Raw genomic sequence first — 23,400 nt, forward strand, 5'->3', positions numbered from 1 at the left:
TCTTATATTCAAAATAATGAGTCATTTTGTCACTGCTTACACAGCTTGTGAAAAATGATTTTTGCACAAAAGAGGAGAGAACTAGGCCTAAACCCACCGTGGTATTTTGAGACATGCTTTGTTAAAATCCACACACCATCTGGCATGGGGTTGTGTGTTTAACTTGTGTCTAGATGGTGTTTCATTAAAAAAGCTCACAACAGAAGTGAACTGTGTTTCACACTGGGTGTAAACTGGCTTAGTTATGAGGAAATTGAAGAAAATTACATCGAGGTCACTTAGGGGTTATCATGGCCTACTGAATAATGTGCCTTCATTAAAACATCTTGAGCAAAACCACTTTAGGAGCAAACATGGAAAGAAGCTAACAGATATATTTACCAATTATGATAATTCTTCATTTTGATGTGAAGTGTAGTGATTCTTTTGTTATTGTTTTGAATTTCAGAAAATGACATCACTGTTTTAGAATGCATGCATGTCAGAGAATGTGTTTGAGAACTGGGAGGCATGATTCGTCTGTAAGATGAGATTCCGTGTGTGGCGTGAAAGGAAGGTACAGTTCCCTCTCTCCTGGCAGAGGGTGTGAAACAAACGCACGCGGGGGGATGCATGAGGTGGTATGTGGCAGACTGCTGGTCTCTTAGCAACAGCACACGTACAGGAGAGATGAGAGATGAATTCTCTCTTCAAAGTGATATATCTTACATTTACCGATGTGATGATATCATCTTTAAAATGAGATCGAATGCTGATAGTAAAAAAAAGGGATTTCCTTGTCCAAACTCAGATCACTCACAAGTGCTAAACCGCTGACCTAACCCAACCCTAATATTATTAGCAGCATTTGTGAAATTTTAATTAAAGACAAAAGATACTCCACGTTTGAGTGATATTGTGACACTGAACATTCTTGATCCCTGTGCAATGAAGGATAGTTCAAACAAAAATGAAAACCCTGTCATCATTTACTTAGCTTCATGTCATTGCAAACCATTTGTCTGTGGAACATAAAAGAAGATATTTTAAAGAAAAGCTGCTGACACTTAAAAGACTTTGAGGCATTTCTCAAAATATTATCAATGATGTTCCAGAGAAGAAAAAAGACATGATAGCGAGTAAACGATGACAAGATTTTTATTTTTGGGTGAGCTGTCTCTTTAAGAGTGCCAGTGAAAGGAACTATGGAATCATCCGCTAGGCTGAATTGTTATTATACACATTTCATTTTATAATGATGGAATAATTGTTCCTCATATTAATTAGTGTGGAAAGAAATTGAGAAGCAGGATAATGTAGTTTTGATGTAATGCGTTGATTTGCAAAATAAGTAATGAACAAATTACCCAGAAAAATAGGTCAGACAATGAAATGTGTGCACACAGATTTCATGACCTATTTACTCTCACCTACGAGACAATTAAAGAACACTCTCTCACTCACACACACCACACATTTTTACATACAGAGAGCCCATTCTCTTTTTCATAAGCTTCTCCTTAAATAGACCAAATATCACAGAATATCATATGTGGTTCCCAATTATCCGCTGCAGTGTCTTCAGCGGCTCGTCCTGTGTTCCAGTTCATCCAATACTGTCCTTCTTCCTCCCCCATCTGCTCCTCAGGAGGTGAGAATGGGTTTGAGAAGTCCCCCTGGGGACTGGATAAGCTACCTCCCTCTCTCTCTCTGATCTTTTGCGCTCGCTTGCTCTCCCTCTGTCTCTCACTTTGTGGCAGATGGTGGTTTATCAGTGAGAGCACCAGATCAAGACTCAAACAAATGCTCATAACAATCGCGAGTCCCCTAAGTCTCCTTTTATATTCATTTCCATTTGGCTAGGAAGCTGTTGATTTGATTTTTTTTTGGAGGGCACTTTTTTTAGTACTCCCCATGAACACATCAATGAGATTTCCTGGCCTAGTGGGAGGCGTGTCTTTGCTCTGATCTATAACATCAGTAGTTCTGGTTGTGAGATGTGAAGATAAACATTTGCGTGAACAATTCAAATCACATTAAACACAATATAGATAATCCATGTAATTTCAGAAATAGAAACAATAGAAACCGTACCAGACTACAGTATAAAAACTAGAAGCAATCAAGGTCTTTTCATGACTGTGTAACTAAAGTGTGATACAGGGGCCATGGAGGTGCTGCATGTGTGTGTATGGAAAATTTGAGGGATTTTTTTTTCAAGCGAAGTTAACTTCTTAACTTAAAGGGTTAGATCACCCAAAAATTAAAATTCTGTCTTTACAGACCATCATTTATCTTTGGAACGCAAATTAAGATATTTTTAATGAAATCTGATGAAAGCTTTCTGATCCTGTATAGACAACAACGCAACTCACACGTTCAAGGTCCAGAAAGATAGTAGGACATTGTTAAAATAGTCCATGTGATATCAGTGGTTCAATCTGAATGTTATGAAGCTACAGAATACCTTTTGTGCGCAAAGAAAAAAATAACAACTTTTATCAAAAATTCTTGACAATTCCTCACTATGCATTCCTCTGCTTGCAAACTAGACTGTCACGATCTCCAGCTCTAGTGCCCATAAGCTCCTCTAGAGTGCACTCCATCCCGGATCTTTGCCTCTGTGTCTTGGACTCCATTTTTCATAACACCCCATGCCTAGGAACTGAGCATGTTTCCTGTCTGGAGGACTATTTAAGCTGCACACAAACACTCAAACATTGTGAGGTCTTGTTTAGCTGTTAGTGGGCATTACTGAGCATTTATCCTTGTTTTCCTGTTTACCTTGCCTTGTGTTGTTTTTGACCTCAGACTGTTTCCTTGTTTTATGATTGTTTGCTGCCTGTCTTGACCATTGCCTGTTTTTCGGATTACTCTTTGTCATGCCTTGGATACTGTTGTTTGCTGGTGTTGGACCCTGTCTGTTATGACCACAATCTCTTTTAATAAAAGCTTGCATTTGGATCTCCACTGTCTTACCCAGTCCGTTACAAAAACGCAGTGCATCCGGGTTGTATGTCAGAATGCCGGCTCCTGCATCAGCATGAAATAAGTAGTTATTTCTGTTTTCTTTGCGCACAAAAAGTATTCTTGTAGCTTTGTAAAATTAAGGTTAAACCACAGATGTAACTTGGACTATTTTAACAATGTCCTTACTACCTTTCTGGGCCTTGCACATGGTAGTTGTGTTGTTGTCTATGCAGGGTCTTAAAACCTCTTGGATTTCATCAAAAATTTCTTTATTTGTGTTCTGGGGCCAGTTGCATAAACTTAGCCTCTATGTTAAGACAGTGTCTTAAGAACTATTTTGACCAACTAGCAGTTAACTAAGGGGTAATCAATCATATATTTTGGATTCAACTTAGACTCATCTAAGTTTTTGTGTAACCGAATTTTACAAATTTTGACCAGTCTTATAGAAAGAAATTAGATGACTAACTTTTAAGACTAGTCTAAACCTTTTATGCAACTGGCCCCTGAAGATGAACGAATGTCCTATACACAATGCCATAGAAGGACTTTTTTTGTCTAAATGGTTCCATAAAGAACCTATAATTTCTGAAGAACCTTTCTGTCACACAAAAGGTTCTTTGTGGTGAAAGAAGGTTCTTCAGATTATAAAAAAGGTAAGAAAGACAATCTTTGACTGAATGGTACTTTGTGGAAACAAAAATGGTTCTTCTATGGCATCGCTGTGAAGAACCTTTTAAAGCACCTTTATTTTTAAGAGTGTAGGTTTGGAACGACATGAGGGTGAGTAATTAATGACAGAATCTTCATTTTTGGGTGAACTATCCCTTTAAGGTATTAATATGTTTAACAGTTATTAAAGGAGTAGTTTGCCCAAAAATGAAAATACTGTGATCATTTCCTATGAGTTTCTTGTGTTGAACACAAAAGAAGATATTTTTAAATGTGGGTAACCAAACCCCCATTGACTTCCAAAAAAGAAAAAGAAAAGAAAATAAAATAGAGAAGAAAGTAACTCATTTAGCAGGTTTAAAGTAACAGGTTTGGAACAACTTGAGAGTGAGCAAATGACGACAGTATTTTCATTTTTGGGTGAACTATCCCTTAGTTCACCCAAGCAATAAATGTATTACCTTGACAACTGAATTTTATGATGTCACTGTTTTAAAAAAAGTTTGAAAACCTATGCTTAATTAAATGGTGTATTATTGATATATTCTTTATAATGAAAGTGACTTTTTTCTTTTTAAATTCTGCGACCTACACAGTTTGTTTGCAATTCGTTCAGTTAAAGATGTATAAATAGCCATAAAGTACTAAAAATAAATCAGTCACAAAAAGAACATTACTCCTGAGCGACCAGGCAAATTTCACAGAAACCATCCGACGAGGCACAAACACTCAATAAGACACACAATCACCCTGCTTGAAGTGACAAACTGATGAGGTGAGAAAGAAAAAGGGAGTGAAGAGATGAAGATTGCGTGAGGTGAGAGATTTGGTGGTCTGTAGATTAAGCCTGAGAACAAACATCTATTTATTCTATCGCTATCTCTGTCATTCCCTCTTGCTTTGAAGGAGTTATTTTGAGGAGATGGAGAGAAAATGAGCAGTGTCAGAGAGAGGATGGTGGGAAACTGGAGCTCAGGAAATTTGTTCCATCTAATCCCCGTAACTGGAGAGATCTGTCAAGGAAAATTCCCTCTCTGTCACTCACTCCCTTCTTGATACACACACACAAACGCGCAGACACATTTCTTGTCACGGATTGCTGCCATGAGGCATGAGGTTTGGCACCTCTCGTTCCAGAGCAGCTTGTCATGGTCTAAGCGTGAAATTGAAGGGATGTATTACTGATTTCATGTTGCTCAGTTAACTTCCCCCTGGCTCCCATGCTCATGTAGTGCTGCTAGCAATGCTAATAAGCTAAACAACAGTTTGTATTTGCTTTCTGACTAAACAGATTACAACTTGCTCTCAATAGCTCCTCATGAATTTTTTTGTATTTTATTCCAGTGACAAGTAGGAAGTCATGCCATTAATATCTTGAATATATTCCAAAATGTGGGCATGAGAGTGTTTAGAGGCAATGTTCAATCTTAAAAGGACCACCATTCTGTTTTTTTCACACCCTCAGAGCAAGGCAGAGATGTCAGGCTCTTAAAAGACTAGTTCACTTCCAGAATAAAAATTTTCTGATTATTTTCTCACCTCTACGTCATCCAAGATGTTCATGTCTTTCTTTCTTCAGTCCAAAAAAAAATTAGTTTTTGAGGAAAACATTCCAGGATTTTTTTCTCCATGTAGTGGACTTCAATGGTGCCCAACAGGTTGAAAGTCCAAATTGCAGTTTTAATACAGCTTCAAAGGGCTCTACGCAAATCCAACCGAGGAATAAGGGTCTTATCTAGTGAAACAGATTTTTTATTTATTTTTTTAAAGGACAAGTATAATTAATTATAATTTGCACTTACAAATGGCATAAATAATATTATGAAATTAATGTTTTTTAAATGTATAATTTAGAACACAGAAATGTAAAATAATAGAAAAAATAGAATGAAACTTTTAAAAATGAGACTAAAGTTACCAGTAGGTGGCAGCAAGCCAAATAATCATTTATTCAGCTCATTCGTTCAAAATGGCTGATTCATTCAGAAATGAGGTAAGAAACTGTTTTTATAAATGGGTTAGTGAATCACTGAATCAAGGCGTTCAAAAAAGTCAAATTCATTCAGTAACGAAACAGCAGTGTGCACCATTTTCGGGAAATAGAGCAAAAAAACTATATTTTATCTATGATTTTAATAACTTAACTTTTAACTTTTGCTATGCTGCAGACCATGCTAAATGTTAAACAGTGTTCATATAATGTTCTCAATGTATGTCGTAGAAAGTCTATGCATACAATACACCATGATTAAAAATCTATATCTGTTGCTATACAGTAACAATAATTTTGACAGATGGTGAGATTGGTATTATGAATTTATAGGCTACAGTAAGTTAAAGCCTACCTGAAGCAGGTGCATTTCGTTTAATAGAAATAATTTTAATGTGCAAGAAAACTCAATCTTGATGCACACAAGACATGGTAATAAAAAACATGGGCTTAACTGAAAACATTAGGGGCTTGACTGGCTTGACTTCATGTATTACGTGATCATGCACGTGTGACGTAGACAGAAGTACCAACCCAGTGTTTACAAAGTGAAGGTGTTTTACCTTTACAAAAAAGGTAAAACAATGATTTCGGATGATGTTGAAGTTGGAGGAGAAAATGAGATGGAGTTTTTGCCCTACACTACATTTTTAAACCAAAGTACTCAGATGAAGAGCTAGGCGCACGTGACCTTTCCAACATGATTACGTAATGCGCGAAGATGCACATCGCAGAGCTAGTGCAAGACGAACATCTGTGTTTAAAAAAGTATATAAATTTACATTTTTAGAAAATGACCAATCATTTCATTAGATAAGACTTAGACTTTATTTTAAAACGCAAAACTTTTTGCTACGTTGCGCCTGTCGTTTACACTACTATGGCATTTTCGACCCCGAAAACTGAGACTTTTGAAAATGCTGCACACCTCGTTTTAGTTTAAAAACTCTGTAAACGGACCAAAACGGACACTTTTGAAAATGATGGTGTGGCTGTCCCACTGGTCTATAATAGAGAACATATATATAGATCAGTGGAAAACGCTAGTGTAGACGAGGATCGCTTTCAGTTTAAAACGCCGTTTTAAAATGAAAACGCACTAGTGTAAACAGGGCCTTATTCCTAATATGGAATCGTGTAGAGCCCTGTGAAGACATTTGGACCTTCAACCCATTGATCCCCACTGAAGTTCACTATATGGAGAAAAATCCTGGCATGTTTTCCTTAAAAAACTCAATTTCTTTTCTGAAGGAAGAAAGACATGAACATCTTGAATGACATGGGGGTGAGTAAATTATCAGGAAATTTTTATTTTAGAAGTGAACTAATCCTGTAAGAAGTCTCCATGCATGTGTATTAAAAAGCTTCAGAGAGGTGTTGTTTATTCCATTTGATTTGACCAACAGATATTTACTGATATAATTATAATATGATAATAAGAATCATTATGTCAGTGTAGCTCACAGAACAAATTGGATCCGGGTGAATGTACTTTGAGTTCAACAGCTAGAATGATATCGCTGTATAAACACCTGTTCCAGAGGAATGGCTCAATTAAGAGCTCAGACCGGGCAGCCTCGATGTCTGAGGAGCTTTAAAGTGGCTGCGACTGAAGTTTAGAAAGGAGTCTTTCATCATAATAGCATTTCAGTCACCATGAGTTTAGTCTTCACGGCTGAGTCTGCTTGAGGAGGGGTTTGAGCAACCTGTTTTCTTCAGATGCTCATTTCAAGCAGCACTGAGTCACAGGAGGAGAGAGCGAATGAGAGAGAAAGCTCATCTCTCCACATGACCCATGTGAAAGTCATAGAGCAGCCTTTTGCACTTTAAAAGGGGACGATTCAATTTCACATCTGAATGAACACCTTCAAATCAATTAGGCAAGAAGACCCTACTGTATAATAACTAAATATAGCTATTATTGTCCCAAATGCTCATCTACCAGAGACTAGATACAAGCATTTATTGTGGCACACAATGAGAGAGGGCCAGAATGAATGTTATGGAAACAGATTAATCCGCTCAGTGCCAGAATGATCAGGATGGGGTGGGGGGAACTGCTGGGAACAGGAAGATAGACCCAGTCCATATGGTGCCTGCAGAGAGAGAGCGAGATATACAGACACAGAGCAAAACAGAATGGTCATTTGTGTTTAAAAAAAATCAAATATTTATTGCAAACAATGCAAAGTGGAGTAGCTGACAAAATCACTCTTTTACTCTATGTAAAACATCTCTCCTCAGGGACTCTGAGTAATGACTATGATTATGTGCAGAGGTGTGAAATTACCACAATTGTTGTGGCAAAACTAAACCTATGTCTATTACAGTCTGCCATTGCACTTGGGTCTTGTGAGAAAACACACTTGCATATTCAGTATTAATGCACCCAGCCATTTTATATTGAGTAAGTGTACATAAACACATGCATATTCACAAAATGAGATCATAAGAGATCATCATGTCCAGTTTGGCTTGCTCTCAAACAGATGTTTGCTCTTGTACACACAGGCAAAACCCCCTGGAGTCTCCCTATTGACAGTCCTTCCAGAATGGCTGTTCGTTCGTGTGCTCCAGAGCCCCCCAGTCAGCTTGCAGCACCCCGATTGCTCTTAAATCCTCCAATGACTGTATTGGAGAGTGTGTGTGTGTGTGTGTGAGTGAGAGTGTGCGCGCATGAATGTGTGGGTGTGTGCTGCACCAGACATCAGCAGCAGGTTGAGAGCCGACACACAGAGGAAGCAAGAGAGAGAAGAAAAGAATAAGGGGAGAGAAAGAAAAAGAGAAAGAGACACTCCTTCATTCAGTCCTCTGAGAGAACTTCAAGACAGCTTCCTGCAGCTCTGACCGCACAGGTAAGGACAACAGCATGAGGATGTGGCTTCTCTTTATCTCTGTCTATCTTGTGATGCAGTGGCGATCGCACCCCACCGCTTTGTATTCGTCTTTTATCTGATCGGCGTAAACACTCCATCAGAGGTGCAAACTCTTGTAGCTCTTTGTGCTGCATGCTGTCACTGTCATTATGACCATATGAGATGAGGGGAATCGATCTACTTTTGTGATGATGCTCTCCAGTTCTCTCTGATGCTGACGTTGCTATTGTTGAAAATAGCAGAGAGCAGAGATGCAACAGAGGTAAACCTTTGGCTGAACGCTTTGAAAACAGCACACGTGGGGTTGATGCTGACAAAGCCAGGTCATACGCTCTCCACGCTCATTTCTACACCACCTCGGGACAGCGCGAGCCGGGGAGAGAGACAGAGAGGGGCTCTTTGTTGCTGATAGTGATCTGATACGGATCTGCACTGCCAGGGAGATTTCCCCGAAGACACTAAAAACCCATTCAGCTTGCGCATACGTGTGCGTGTGGAATCAGAAACTGCCTGCTGTCCGGTCAGAGTGAATATTTACACAGATAAACTTATTAAAATTGTATGAAATGACTATCTGCCTTTCCCTATTTATAGATCTATATGTAGGGTTTTGCACGTTTCCATGGCAAAATTCAAACACTAAAGCTCCATGCGCTTCTATTCAGTGTTTCATTGTGCAAGGACCACTGTAAATGAAAACACTAATTAGCTTTGATTCATTTCCACAGCATGTTTAATTGGATGTGTGGAGAGCGAATGCATACAGTCCACTGCAAGGACACATAATGATGTTATTATAGAATTGTACAGCAGAATTTTTTTGCCCTATAAAGTTACGTTAAATATTTTTAACATTGCAGAATGGTGTATTTATTTGAGGAGCCGTTATTAAGGGAAGTGACATAAAAATATTGAAATGAGTAATATCCTAGTCTGAGTGAGAGGTATTATTATTTATGTTTGTTTCACGATAGGCTGTGCATGACGTATATTGTTGTAGTCTAACAGAAGAGGTGTTGTTGTGCTTTTATTGGCAGCAGGTTGTTCGTACGCTGGGTCATTACCCATGTCACAGATGACAGATTACACACACACATATAGGGCAGCAGGCGAGCCGTGCCGTCACCCAGCGTCATTCAATTTGACTTCTGCAGATTACACAGGGAAATATCGAAGCATGAAAAATATTCAGATTGATAGTATTTCAAATTTACAACCACTTAGTAGTCTAATGGAATGCTGTAACTGTGAAGAATGACTGATTCTGTCTGTCGCAGGGAGTTTCGGGAGACGCCAGCTGTCGGGTTCAAGCCCTCATTATGCTCCCAGAGTTGTGCCTGTCATCGTCCCAATATTTAAATTGCTCCTCACTCGTCTTTCATATTCCTCCTGTTCTGCTTCTGTCGTTGACTTCTAAAACTGTATCCTTTTCTTTCACCGTCTCCAGCACCTATATCCTATTCTCCTCTAAAGACTGCTGTATTTTGTCTGTGTGTGTTTGAGATTTAGAGTGTGCTGCCAGAATAGAGGGTGTGTGTGTGTGCAGCTTTGGCTGAATGGTTCAGTGAAAGTGGCAGTATCAGAGTGTGGTACCAAAGGCTGTTAGGGAAAGAGAGAGGGAGAAAGAGAGAGGAGATAACTGGGCCCAGGAGCACACGCTCACAGGCGCTGCACTCTTCAGTGTATGTGCCGATACTCCACAGACCCTCATTAAACACCACAGCCGTGTCACACACGCTGCCCCTCACACGCTGAGTGGAGTTTCACAAGCAAACTGAGGCCAAGTGTGTCCACCTCTTTTTACCTGCAATTACATTTTGCTTTAAATCACTTTAGTACTCCTGTTGATAGATGTTACAGTTACCTGTGATAAAAGGCTGGAGTATCAGTAATGTATCGCCTCTCTCAGCAAAAGCTTTGTAAAAGCTACAGGCCACCTAGTATTAGTCCATGGGGAAACGTCCATCGGTGCCTGTGTGTATATTTACAAATATGTGCTATAGCACAATCTCTGTGATGTAAGGGGTATTTGCACTTAGTCACTTAGTTTACCCAAACATGAAAATTCTGTCATTAATTACTCACCATCATGTTGTTCCAAACCCGTAATACCTTCGTTCGTCTTTGGAACACAAATTAAGGTATTTTTCATCAAATCCGAGAGCTTTCTGACCCTGCATAGACAGCAATGCAACTACCACATTCAAGGCCCAGAAAAGTAGTAGGGACATTGTTAAAATAGTCAATGTGACGCTGGCTCCTGTGTCATCAGCACCACATGCTACTCTGGATAAAGTGCGGCGGAGACTGACACGGAAGAGAAGAAAAATCTTTGAATAAATGCGTTATTTTTGTTTTCGTTGCGCACCGAAATTTATCTCATAGCTTGATAAAATTACAGTTGAACCACTGATGTCACATGGACTATTTTAACAATGTCCTTACTACCTTTCTGAGCCTTGAATGTGGTAGTTGCACTGCCGTCTGTTTTTCAGGATTTTCACTACATACAGGGGTTAGTCTTTGATTTTATTGCAGTCCAAATCCAGAATGTCTGTGTTTTTCTCTCACCACCTGCGTAAAAAAAATCCCTGGCCAAATTTTTTGTCAAACTCCAAGGTCGTGTAGTAATTTAGTTGTTGTCTGAATCCACATTTTTGAGTTTACAAGAACAAACTGATTCAAAATTCAGTGTTTAAATCCTTTTTGACCACTTCCGAACACTGTACGGATACTGTTGTACTTCGCTGTAATTTGCATTCATATTTCTTTCTGAAATCCTGGAAAGTATTTACAAGAAAATATTTCACTGCTCCACCACAGCAGAAAGAGAATAAAAGCACATAAACATTTAAAATAGGTCTTTATTATATTATTATAATATTATATATTAACTGTATTGCGTATAATTATATACAACATCACTGTAAAAAACAATCTGTTGAGTCAACTTAAAATAATTTGTAACCTGGCTGCCTTAAAATTTTAAGTTCAGTCAACTCAAAAAAAGTTTATTCAACTTGAAATGTTAAATTATACTAAGTGACAACTCACATATTTGAGTTGAATCAACTTAAAATTTTAAGGCAACAGGGTAACAAATTATTTTAAGCTGACTCAACAAATAGTGTTTTTTATTTTTTACAGTGTATTGTGCATCTATTTAATGTATTTTAAACAGGAAATTTAAATAATCAAATAGTAAACAGGATTATATATTATAAAATATGCTTGGCATAATAGGAATACATTTTACATAATTATAAGTATTTTTTAAAATACATTTTGCACAATAATAAGAAAAAATTGGTAAATAAAATTTATTTTATTTACAGCAGACAATTATGTGACTGTCCACCTGAGCAGTGCTTTCAGAGAACTCGCTCTTCACTGTGAATACATCTCCCATCTGAATCCATGAGTTTTATCACTGAGGTAAATTTATTTTTACAGATGTCCACATGAGAAACAATTACTGTCCAAATAGGGCTTATAAAGGTTTTGAAGCTGTTGGATTTCATCAGAAATATCTTAATTTGTGTTCCGAAGATGAACAAAGGTCTTACGGGTTTGGAGCATCATGAGGGTGAGTAATTAAAGACAGATTTTTAAGTGAACTATCCCTTTAATGTGTTTTACGTAGATTAAAGTTTACATAAAGAAAAAATCTTCTCTATTGTGATGTATATCTAAATGAAACACCTTCCTGAATGAGATATAATGTAAGGTGGGACATGATTTTGTTTGATTAATTGGATCAGTGGATTATTGTCATTTGCTAATTGCTGCAATTTCATGTGAGTGACAGGTTGCTGGAGGGGAGGGATCATTACCCAGTTTTCCATGTGTCATCAGAGAAGAGAAAAGATGTCTTAGTGATAGTGAAGGAAAATGAATATTTCTGTTTAGGTAACAAGGCCATGTGAATTAAAAATGGTGATGTGCACAGCTAAATTGTTTATAATAAACCTGGTCACTTTAAAACAGCTAAAAATAACTGTCTGATCATGAAAAGACCAAGCATTGAGATGCATACAAAATGCAATTCAGCCAGCTGTGAATCTTCTTGTTCATTCCACATATGTAAAGTTCACTCCTCACAAACATTTGATGTCAGGCCTCTTTACACCAACACACGTTTTCAGTCTGAAAGAAATCATAGCCAGCCTATAGCCAGCTGAAAATGATTTTGGATCTGGAAGTGACCATGTTTCAAAGACAAAGCTAAATGAAATCATACAAATAGTAATATATATAAGCAAACATGGGGAATCTATAAATGCATTAAAATGCGTTGTTAGGCACTTTTGATCTCAGCGGTTGCATATAGACATTTTGTGTTTTTGCTTCACTGAGCTGAAGGGTTTACTCTGTGTGTTCTCAGGGGACGCTGCAGTTCAGCATTCGGTTAGGAAAAAGGAGTAGCTGAAAACACAAGAAAGGCATTGACAAATATTGATGTCTTCCTCCCCAGTGTTCAGATTGGGCATGAAAGCATTGCTAAGCTAAAAATAGACATCAAACAAGAGGAGGAAAATGTTATTTTGTCGTTGTTATTTAACCCGCCAGCACATTTTAATATCCTGTAAACACTCAGTCAAACATTAAATGTTAAACAAGTATGCAAACAGTCATAAATGCTCCCAGGATGTTTCATGAATGATTTACAACATGACACTAAGCCATTTAGTTTGAAAAAGATGAAAGACGTGGATCATGATCCTATACAATCAAACATTTCTTAAAGAAAACACTAGAAAATTGTTTTTAGGTCAGCTGAGATAATAATATTTTTGGAAAATCCGAACGTAACCACCTACACATGCTGATTTACTCAGGCGTTTCACATGAATATTCTTAAACTGTTCAAATACCAAACAGAAAGCGGGCGCTCTATTTTTAGCGTGGCTTAGCTCAGTGTTTCATCCATGAAACAGAAGTCCAACTTCTCTGGCATCTCAAGAGATCTCATTAAGAGCAAAAAGCTCTTTGCATTTGATTCTCTTTTCATTTTTATTCATATTTCAATGTGGCACAGGGATGATGAGCTCCATCCATCATTAAATCAAACGGGAGCTGCTGATTTAAGGTTTAATGTCTTAACTCATGCAGGAGGCACCGTCAACAGTATAAACTGTATCTTGTGGATGCTAAAGTCTATTAGGAAAAAAAAATGTGGAAACATACAGTAGCATTGCAGATTGCGTGGGGTGGATGTTCCAGTAGTGTGGGCGACGGTCTAGTAAAACAGGAAAAAGAGGCTGCGTTGCTCTATTATGGATCTCTGAATTTGATCTGGAGTTTTAGAGGAACATTAAGAAGGACATTTAGCAGCATTGTATAGGCACAATAGTTACCAGGTGTCCTGTAATATACACTGCTCTCCACACAGACACACGCTCCTATGGGGCGTAGATCAGCGGATGGAGGGCTGGTGATATCTGCGTCACAATAGGAGGAGCTGAATGCAGCCAAGCTCATTTGCAGTCTACGTGCAAATCTATAACAATCACTATCCGACCCTTTTAATATGAATCATTTGATGAATCAACAAATGGGGTCAGTCCACAGCAGCTGTCTTGATTTAAATAAAAATCCATCAGAAATGCATTTTAATACCCACATGTTTTTGTAATCCTTTTGTATTGTCACCATAATATTAGATACACATCAACAACAACGGGGTGAAAATTTGCACTGGGATTGTGGGATGGGACCCCCTGAAACCTGTGCAGGACTGATCTGAAATTTCTCTCACAGTTTTCTGTCACCTCCAGTGTTCTGCTGTGATGTGCTGATCCAGTGTGTGTCCTATTACCGCTTATCTCGAGGGAAAAGAGAGAGGGTCTGATAATACAGCTCTCATCCTGCTGTATCTACTAAAGGCACTGATCTGTTCTGTTTTGATCCCACCTCCCGCTGGCACTTGTATGCATAATGATTGCTCTTTTTTCGGAGCTGATGTTTTACTAACGTATCATTTACAAGCTTAACTGATTTAAATGAGAGTGTTAAACAGTTCTTGTTTATGTTAACGGCTTCGTTGGTGATAATTAACAGAGCTGTTTTATTATTCTTTATTCCCTTTGCAGTTAAAATGCTGCCTGGTACCAGGCCCCTGCTGCTGTGTGTGCTGTGTCATGTGACCACCGCATGGGCGTTCGCCCGCATGTCTGATGCCGTGGAGCTGCGGTCCGCATTCTCGGTGGCACGTACCAGCAGCATGGAGGGAGGCCCGAAGATGGTCGTCACATTTGACAAGGTGTATGTCAACATCGGTGACGATTTCGATCCGAAGGCTGGCTTATTCCGCTGCAGGATTCCAGGCGCGTACTATTTTTCTTTCACGGTGGGGAAGTTCCCGCGTCGAGACCTTTCGGTCATGCTGATGAAGAACCGCAATGAGGTTCAGGCGATCGTCTACGACGAGAACGCTGGAGAAGAGCGAAAAGTGCAGAGCCAGAGCGCCATGCTGCAGCTTGATTTCGGAGACACCGTCTGGCTTCGTCTTCACGGAGACCCTCGCTATGCTATCTACAGCAACACAGGTCATTACACCACCTTTAACGGTTACCTGATCTACCCCGATGTGTTCGGCTACCAAGAACCCACACACAAAAGTCATGACAGTGAGCATCAGCCACCGAAAACCAGCGATCACTCACTGTCTGAGCACGAAAATACAATTACCAAAGACACTGCTGTGAGTATGAAAGAAAACAAACGGGATGAAGAGATAAAGGAGGAGGACGGGAGAGATGGAGAGGAGGAAGACGACGACCAGAGGTCGGCATTCTCAGTTGGCCGCACTGAGAGTATTGTGGGAGTGGATCAAGGATATCCTGAGCACCAGCCTATTATCTTTGACACAGAGTTTGTCAACATCGGCAATGACTTCAACTTGAGCTCTGGTGTATTCAAATGCAGAGTAGCCGGAGCCTATTACTTCTCCTTCAATGCTGGCAAGCTGCCCCATAAGACCCTGTCAGTGAAGTTGATGAAGAATCATTTGGAGGTACAGACCATGATCTACGACGACAGCGACACTGAGAAGGCCCTGCAGAGCCAAAGTCTAATGTTGTCACTGCAGGCTGGAGATACTGTCTGGCTCTACAGTCACCAGAGGGATGGATTTGGTGCTTACAGTAATCACGCCAAGTATATCACTTTCACTGGCTTCCTGGTGTATCCCGAGCTCCACCGAAGCCTTCCTCAGCAGCAGAAACCAGATAAGACACTGTAGGCCAGCCAAGGAGCCAGTCAGTCTGGGTCTTTAGGAAGGTATGAGTTTGGAAATGTGAGTTCCCTACACACAATCTTCTACACTCTAGAGGCTGTGTGTCACTCATCACTCCCAAGGTTTGCTTCTTCAGATTTCATATTACAAAATCTCCCCAGCTTTTGTTTTTACCCTGATTATCTACTTTCAGGAAGAAACGACTAAGCTGAGCAAGCAGCACCTGTAGCAATTTGGTTAAACAAGGCCTCTGCTCAGCATCCCTAAAGTCGCCATGAAACAGAAATTGTGATCGTCTTTTCTTGCCCATCGTGACAGGTTCTCAAATGAGGAAAAAAAAGGAAGGGCAGCACTTGATTTTGTCCATCGGGAAATGATAGGATCGTTGTTGTTAGCTAATTGAGCGATCTCGTTTGAGTGACAGGTTGCTGGATTATTGCCCAGACGGCACTTAGGGAGGGTTGCTTTTGAAAGGGGACATTAATGTTTTTGATTAAGATGTTTACGATGGCACATAGCATTTTTTAAAAATGATGTGCATGGATAATTCATTTATCATAAATATGGAAACATTCCAAAAAATATTAGAATTGTCCATTTTGATTTCATGGTGACTTTAAAGTGATAGTTCACCCAAAAAATATGAATTCTGTCATTAATTACTCACACTTATGTCGTTCCAAACCTGTAAAACCTTCGTTCATCTTCAGAACAAAAATTAAGATATTTCTGATGAAATCTGAGAGCTTTCTGACCCTAAATAGACAGCAACGCAACTGATACGTTCAAGGCCCAGAAAGGTAGTAACGACATTGATGAAATAGTCCCTGTGACATCAGTGGTTCAACCGTACTTTTATGAAACTAAGAGAACACTTTTTGTGCACAAAAAAAAACCAAACTAACAACTTTATTCAATTTTTTCTCTTCCATGTCAGTCTCTGACACACTTTCATAAGAGTACCACGACACACTCTTGTGGTGCTGCTGACGCAGGAGCCGGTGTTCTGACGTAGAATGTCCATCTGTCTCAGTTCATCGTCTGTATATTCTGGTTCAAATAAGTAAGGCCGGGCAAAAAAGTCATCCTCTCTGTGGAAATCTTCAAACATGTTTACAAAGACTGTTTTATGCACAGCATGCATCTTCCTCTGCTTGTAAATAAGGCACATCCGGGTTCTTTGTCAGAATGACGTATTTTTGTAGCTTCATAAAAGTTGAACCACTGATGTCACGTGGACTAATTTAACAATGTTCTTACTACCTTTCTGTGCCTTGAACGTGGTAGCTGCGTTGCTGTCTATGCAGGGTCAGAAAGGTCTCAGATTTAATCTAAAATAACTTTTGTGTTCCGAAGATGAATGAGTTTGGAACAACATGAGGGTGAGTAATTAATGACAGAATTTTACTTTTGGGGTGAACTATCCCTAAAGGCCCTAAATGCTAATATAATGAGAAAATACAAACAGGTCACTTTTAAATATAAATAATTGGTCAAATGAAAAAATAAATACATAATTTTAAAAAGTTAATAAAAATCAAAATAAAACATAAAATACACAGCTTGATCTGAAATTCTTAGCACTAAAGCACCTATCTCTGCAGAGCCCGTTCATCAGAGAGCTCCAACTCAAAACTGTGTTTCAGTACTATTATTAAATGCATGCACATTTCAAATAAAAAAAAAATTGTTGTCTTTGAAGCTTTTGCACGAAAGATTTGCACGAGAGCACCGCTTTTTCATCTATTTTTTTCAGTGTAAAATCAGTGTTTAAGGCATAAAAAACAGTAATGACAACGTTTGCCTTCATGTAGTCAAAATTCATGTAGTCAGTCAATAATCAAGTCTTGTTTTGGAACAGCACTACACATTGAAACCGAGGACCGCTTCTGTAAATTGACTGTGTTTGGACAGAAACTTGGCCAAACATGGTGCGGGCTGACAGCTTCTAAAGGAACAATGATTTTATTCACTGCCAAATAACATTTACTGTGCACCAACTGATGCTAATGATTTTGGAAAATTGTTCAACAAATATTGATGTTTATATTTTAAAAAGAAAATCTATCAAAGATGTCGATCAGTTTGTTTAATTCATCTGGTTTATGTGTATACGGCCATAAAGATTTATTTAGTTGATGAGGCATATGTAATACGAAGTGCACAATTCCAAACTGTAAATACTTCTGTGTTTTTTATCCATTTCTATATAAGTGAACGTTTGCATTTCTAATTCTGTGCCTGGTCTTACGTACTTTTCTGTATGGGTTTAATCCGATAAATAAACTTTGTCAAAGAGTGCTGGATAAGCTTTTCAATGTTTGTGCAGTATGAGCTACTTTGTTACGTACCGTAAAAGTGGTTTCAGTGTATGCTGGATTCTTATTGTGGAAGAAGCCAGTCCTCAGAAGCAAGCCAAATAAAAGCTCTGAATGTAAACTCTTTCGCTTGTCTTGTATTTTTCATTAGTTCATGCATAGATTTTTCTGAATCAAATAAATATTTGAAAATACATGCTGAAAAACACATTTTAACAACCTAAACTGGTAGAGGTATTTAATTACATTAAACAATAATGTTAATGTTACACCTTTAGCTGTTTTTGAATGCACATAAGTGTTTGACTCCAACAAAAATGTCACTGCCTTTATGAGGTCTTAGAATTAAAATTGCAATTCAGATTAGTTTTCTGTCAAGATGATCAATGAGATGCCTGAGGAACTTTAAGATGAATTTGATTCAGTTTGGAAAAAAGGCTAAAGCACTGTTTTTAGTGCAAATAATATGCAGCAACACCCAGAAAATACCTTTTGTATGGACCCTTGTCACAAGTCTGTGATGATGCGTTTCAACGGTCATCATCATCATAAATCCTTTAAAGTTTTTTATATTTTGATTTTTAAAAATATGTATGTACATTTTAAACATTATACTTTGTATTACATCACCTTTCCATCAAGTTACAAAAAAACTAGTTAACGCTAGGTGTTTCTAATGCCGCGTCTATGGGAGGGACGGTAAATTTGTCATTGTTCTCTCTTCTGACTGCCGAATTTGTAAGTGTTCAAAGCTCCAAAATATGCACTCAGGAACATGCACAACCGTAATTGCTGCTAGCAAACAAAGTTAGGAAGATAGGTCTTTCATCCTTGAGAACTGAATGTTCTTGAATTAAAAATATTTATTTATGAATGTGTTAAAATGGTCTTGGAACATTAAAAATGGTGGTGAATGCTTCAGTACACTACACTAGATTTAATGAAGAGTAATGTTTTAAAAGTCATCAGCAGTAAATGATAAATAGTAAAAAGAAAAGGATATTAAAAAAAACTACACAATAAATTAGCGAACATATATGCCAGAAGCAAGAACTGTAGCATAGCCCCACTCATGAGGGAATGAAAGAACGCAGCAGCAGGCAGCTGATATGCCGGATGATTCGCCTCTGTCTAGAGCTAATTTATGTGCTCTTACTGAGTAGCTGTCTCACCACAAACTGTAATGCGATTGCTACATGGAAAAGCCACAGTTAATTATGGAGCAGAGATTCTTATACCTATAATTTTTGCTGTGTGTAATGACATTCCTAAATAGCAATTAAATAATTTTGTGGGTAAAACTCATAATTTTGCAGATAAAAATCTTTTTGGAAATAACCTGTCGGTATGATTTATTGTTATCTTTTGTAGTGGTAACTGGAGATATCCAAAAAGTTTGGCATTTGGCTATATGCACATTTCCCTACCAAATCACAAAAAAGGTAATACCACAGGTATCAACAGAAGTGCTTAACAAGAATTTGACTTTATTATAAGCATTATTCATACACATATTGTTTTACAGGTTTAGCTTTTCATTAAAAACCTGAGAGAATTGTCTAAATATATACAGGTGCATCTCAATAAATTAGAATGTTGTGGGAAAGTTCATTTATTTCAGTAATTCAACTCAAATTGTGAAACTCATGTATTAAATTCAATGCACACAGACTGAAGTAAAACACAGTGGACCAGCACCAGCAGATCATATTGCACCCCAAATCATCACAGACTGTGGAAACTTAACACTGGACTTCAAGCAGCTTGGGCTATGAGCTTCTCCACCCTCCCTTCAGACTCTAGGACCTTGGTTTCCAAATGAAATACAAAACTTGCTCTCATCTGAAAAGAGGACTTTGGATCACTGGGCAACAGTCCATTTCTTCTTCTCCTTAGCCCAGGTAAGACGCTGTGGTTCAGGAGTGGCTTAGCAAGAGGAATACGACAACTGTAGCCAAATTCCTTGACACGTCTGTGTGTGGTGGCTCTTGATGCCTTGACCCCAGCCTCAGTCCATTTCTTGTGAAGTTCATCCAAATTCTTGAATCGATTTTGCTTGACAAGCCTCTCAAGGCTGCAGTTCTCTTGGTTGGTTGTGCATCTTTTTCTTCCACTCAACTTTCTGTTAACATGCTTGGATACAGCACTCTGTGAACAGCCAGCTTCTTTGGCAATGAATGTTTGTGGCTTACCCTTCTTGTGAAGGGTGTCAATGATTGTCTTCAGGACAACTGTCAGATCAGCAGTCTTCTCCATGATTGTGTAGCCAAGTGAACCAAACTGAGAGACCATTTTGAAGGCTCAGCAAACCTTTGCAGGTGTTTTGATTTGATTAGCCAATTGGCATGTCACCATATTCTAATTTGTTGAGAGTGGTGGGTTTTTGTTAAATGTGAGCCAAAATCATCACAATTAAAAGAACCAAAGACTTAAACTACTTTAGTCTGTGTGCACTGAATTTATTTAATACACGAGTTTCACAATTTAAGTTGAATTACTTAAATGAACTTTTCCACAACATTCTAATTTATTGAGATGCACCTCTATGTGGTATATTTTTCTGCATTCTTGACACTTTTTTCAATTTTTAACATAAAACTCTTACAAATTGTAAAATATAAACCCATAATCTTGATTCAAAGTTCTAAAAGAACTTATTTTTGTGTGTCTCTGTGTGTGCAACTGTCGACAATTTTTAACTAGTGTCAAGTGGTAGACATGTTTGCAAAAAATGTATAAATAAGAAAAGATATGCAGAAACAGGAACCGTTTTTATTGTTTTATTTAGATGTAGCACAGGGTCTTATTTACATAAATACGTTTTGAGGATTCATCAAAGGGTATGATTAGAAATCTCAAGGGTCACAGCACAGAGAGGTGGGGTTACTTTGCTGGTTTATCCCCAGACTCCAGCTTAGGTGCGTCTTTAGGCTCACGGTACGCGGGGAACGCTTCCCATGGACTGTTCAAGTCAAACTTACGGAACTCCTGGGCGAGCTCAACAGGTTCAGCCACAACCCTCTTCACTTCATCATCATAACGTACCTGGAGAAGAAATATATTGAACATTAATGAATCCAGTCATGTTTGAAATTAAAACTGCATAATTACTCTGTACCTTTGAATACACACTGCTATTAAAAAAAAAAAATAGTAATTTTGAAAGTAGTTACTCATGTTTATCAAGGCTGCATTTGTTTGATCAAAAATACAGTAAAAAGTAATATTGTAAAATACTATTACAACAAAAAAGCTGTTGTCTATTTGAATTTATTCCTGTGATGGCAAGGCCGAATTTTCAGCAACCATTGCTCAAGTTTGTAGTGTTACATGATCCTTTAGAAATTAATCTAATATGCTGATTGGTGCTCATGAAATATTTCTGATTCTAATCAATACTAAAAGGATTCAGGATTTTTCTGATGAACAGATTGTTCAAAACAAGAGCATTTAAAGTTGAACGACAAAAACAATTGAGACAGAGACGGCATTCAGTAAACAGTAACACATTGCTTATATTCAGTGCATTTACCTCAACATATCCAGACAAAGGAAAGTCTTTTCTGAATGGATGACCTTCAAATCCATAATCTGTCAAGATGCGTCTCAGATCTGGATGATTTGCGAAGAAAACTCCAAACATGTCCCAAATCTGTGATGAAATATTATTTCAGAACAAAAGAACACTACAAAGAAAGAGCACTCTAAAATCTGACAAAACAGACATAACATCTGCACGCAACCACAGCTATGCTGCATGATCTCATGGACCATTGACTAGACATTCGCAGTCTGCAGTGTCTCATAGCAGGTGGGAAATAGCTCAGGGGCTCCACTGCATGAGTCTGAGTATATATTGTAGACCAAAGAGACATCTATTTTTGTAGTCTGTAGTATACAAAGCTCAAAACTTGTTCATGAAACCTCAGCCGATTACAGTGAGACACATACCTCTCTCTCATACCAGTTAGCTGCCTGGTGCACAGGCACAGAGGAGTCAAGAGGACTCAGCTCATCAGTGTAGGTCTTCACTCGGATACGAGAATTATAGCGCAGGGACAGCAGATTATACACAATCTGAAAAATGAATATTGGAGTGGATGAGTATTTCCCATGCTAATAACTTTAAAAGTTTGCACTTTTTGTGTTATTTTTACATAAATATACTTTCAGAAATAATAAATAAAAAAATGAAGATGTAAGCATGCTCACCTCAAAGCGGTTCTGTCTTGTAGGAACATCTACTGCTGTCAGGTCAATCATGTTGTTGAACTGAGCGTTTGTGTGATCCTTCAAGAAGGTGAGAACAGGTATAATCCCTTCTGGGTGGATCATTACCTCCAGCTCATTAAAGCAGGTCACCTAGAATTTAAACAAAAGGCTGTAAATGCGAGAACCATTTCTGAAAGACTGCAGAGTGCGCCTTCAATATATCACGAATCTGTCAAATGACAATGATAAATGTGAGAAAAACTTACCTGAACTTGCTGCACATATTTAGGGAGGATCTCTGCAATGTATTCTCCAAACTCTGAGAGCTGAGTGTGCGCGACTGGATCCTTGGGCCTTACAGTAGCTAATGCAAAAAAGACATGACATTAAACATGAAACATCAACAACACGGCCCGTTACCAATAATGACAAACCCAATTTCACAAATCTACTCACGTCTGGTTTCAGTTGTCGTTGTTCTTGTCTGGACAATCGCAGCGCTCTGTCTAGCAACTATAAGAGAGATTTGAGAGAAGTTGAAGCATTACATTATAGAGCTGCTAATACGACATGTTCAGATTAAAGCATCAAACATAGTAACGTTAGTAAATGTCCGACTAAATTCAAAATAATGACATTTCTGCAATTTTGCAAAAACAACTTAAAAATCCTTCTCTCTAGTGTTAATTTCGACACTGTCATTAGCGTTCAGTGTATTTGCACTGCCTGCTAGAGCAAGAGGAAAGGTCAACACCGAAGAAAAACCTAAACAACAGCCGGTTGTGGGTCCTGCACAGTGACAATAATGGTGATTATGTACATAATTCATCACGCAGTGGATAATGCTGCCATTGCTTATTTCTTACCGTTTAGACTTCTTCCAAAACCGCTGCGGACAAATCTAACCAAGGAGGCCGCCATCTTTACTCCCTCACCGCGTCCTTCCTCGCGGGATCTACTGATGCTGACGGTACGGCTGCATTACGCGGTGCGCTCCTGCCACCTTCAGGCGGCACAGTCGAGCCCATACACTGTATAGCCTGACATATGAAATAATAGTCAGAAAATAGTTAAATTGACCTTAAGACAAAATATATTATAATATAATTATAAAATAATATTTTTGAAAAGTTTGCATAAGTGTTT

General features: G+C 38.4%; 2 protein-coding genes across 2 annotated transcripts; one reads left to right on the forward strand and one right to left on the reverse strand.

Moving 5' to 3' along the window:
- The first annotated feature begins 8,238 nt into the window (after nucleotides 1–8,238).
- c1qtnf4 (C1q and TNF related 4) lies at nucleotides 8,239–18,163 on the forward strand. Its single transcript, XM_051115144.1, has 2 exons — nucleotides 8,239–8,466; nucleotides 14,580–18,163. The coding sequence occupies exon 2, from the start codon at nucleotides 14,585–14,587 to the stop codon at nucleotides 15,728–15,730; it is 1,146 nt and encodes a 381-aa protein (XP_050971101.1). The 5' UTR covers nucleotides 8,239–8,466; nucleotides 14,580–14,584; the 3' UTR covers nucleotides 15,731–18,163.
- Nucleotides 18,164–20,808: 2,645 nt separating this feature from the next.
- ndufs3 (NADH:ubiquinone oxidoreductase core subunit S3) lies at nucleotides 20,809–23,263 on the reverse strand. Its single transcript, XM_051113803.1, has 7 exons — nucleotides 23,121–23,263; nucleotides 22,711–22,767; nucleotides 22,521–22,618; nucleotides 22,255–22,404; nucleotides 21,994–22,119; nucleotides 21,575–21,694; nucleotides 20,809–21,087 (listed from the first exon to the last, which is right to left on the reverse strand). Exons 1-7 carry the CDS (start codon nucleotides 23,173–23,175, stop codon nucleotides 20,926–20,928), a joined length of 768 nt encoding a protein of 255 aa, XP_050969760.1. The 5' UTR covers nucleotides 23,176–23,263; the 3' UTR covers nucleotides 20,809–20,925.
- Nucleotides 23,264–23,400: the final 137 nt, after the last annotated feature.

The sequence above is a fragment of the Labeo rohita genome, chromosome 7, assembly GCF_022985175.1.
Source record: "Labeo rohita strain BAU-BD-2019 chromosome 7, IGBB_LRoh.1.0, whole genome shotgun sequence".
In the NCBI taxonomy this organism is placed as follows: Eukaryota; Metazoa; Chordata; class Actinopteri; order Cypriniformes; family Cyprinidae; genus Labeo; species Labeo rohita.

Bases quoted from the DNA above. Each gene is read 5' to 3' on its own strand.
- ndufs3 (XM_051113803.1), bottom strand. From the start codon at position 23,175: ATGGCGGCCTCCTTGGTTAGATTTGTCCGCAGCGGTTTTGGAAGAAGT. The intron at 22,768-23,120 runs GTAAGAAATAAG...TCTCTCTTATAG, and splicing joins TTTTGGAAGAAGTCTAAACG to TTGCTAGACAGAGCGCTGCG. The intron at 21,088-21,574 runs GTAAATGCACTG...TTTCTTCTCCAG, and splicing joins CTTTGTCTGGATATGTTGAG to GTACGTTATGATGATGAAGT.
- c1qtnf4 (XM_051115144.1), top strand. From the start codon at position 14,585: ATGCTGCCTGGTACCAGGCCCCTGCTGCTGTGTGTGCTGTGTCATGTG.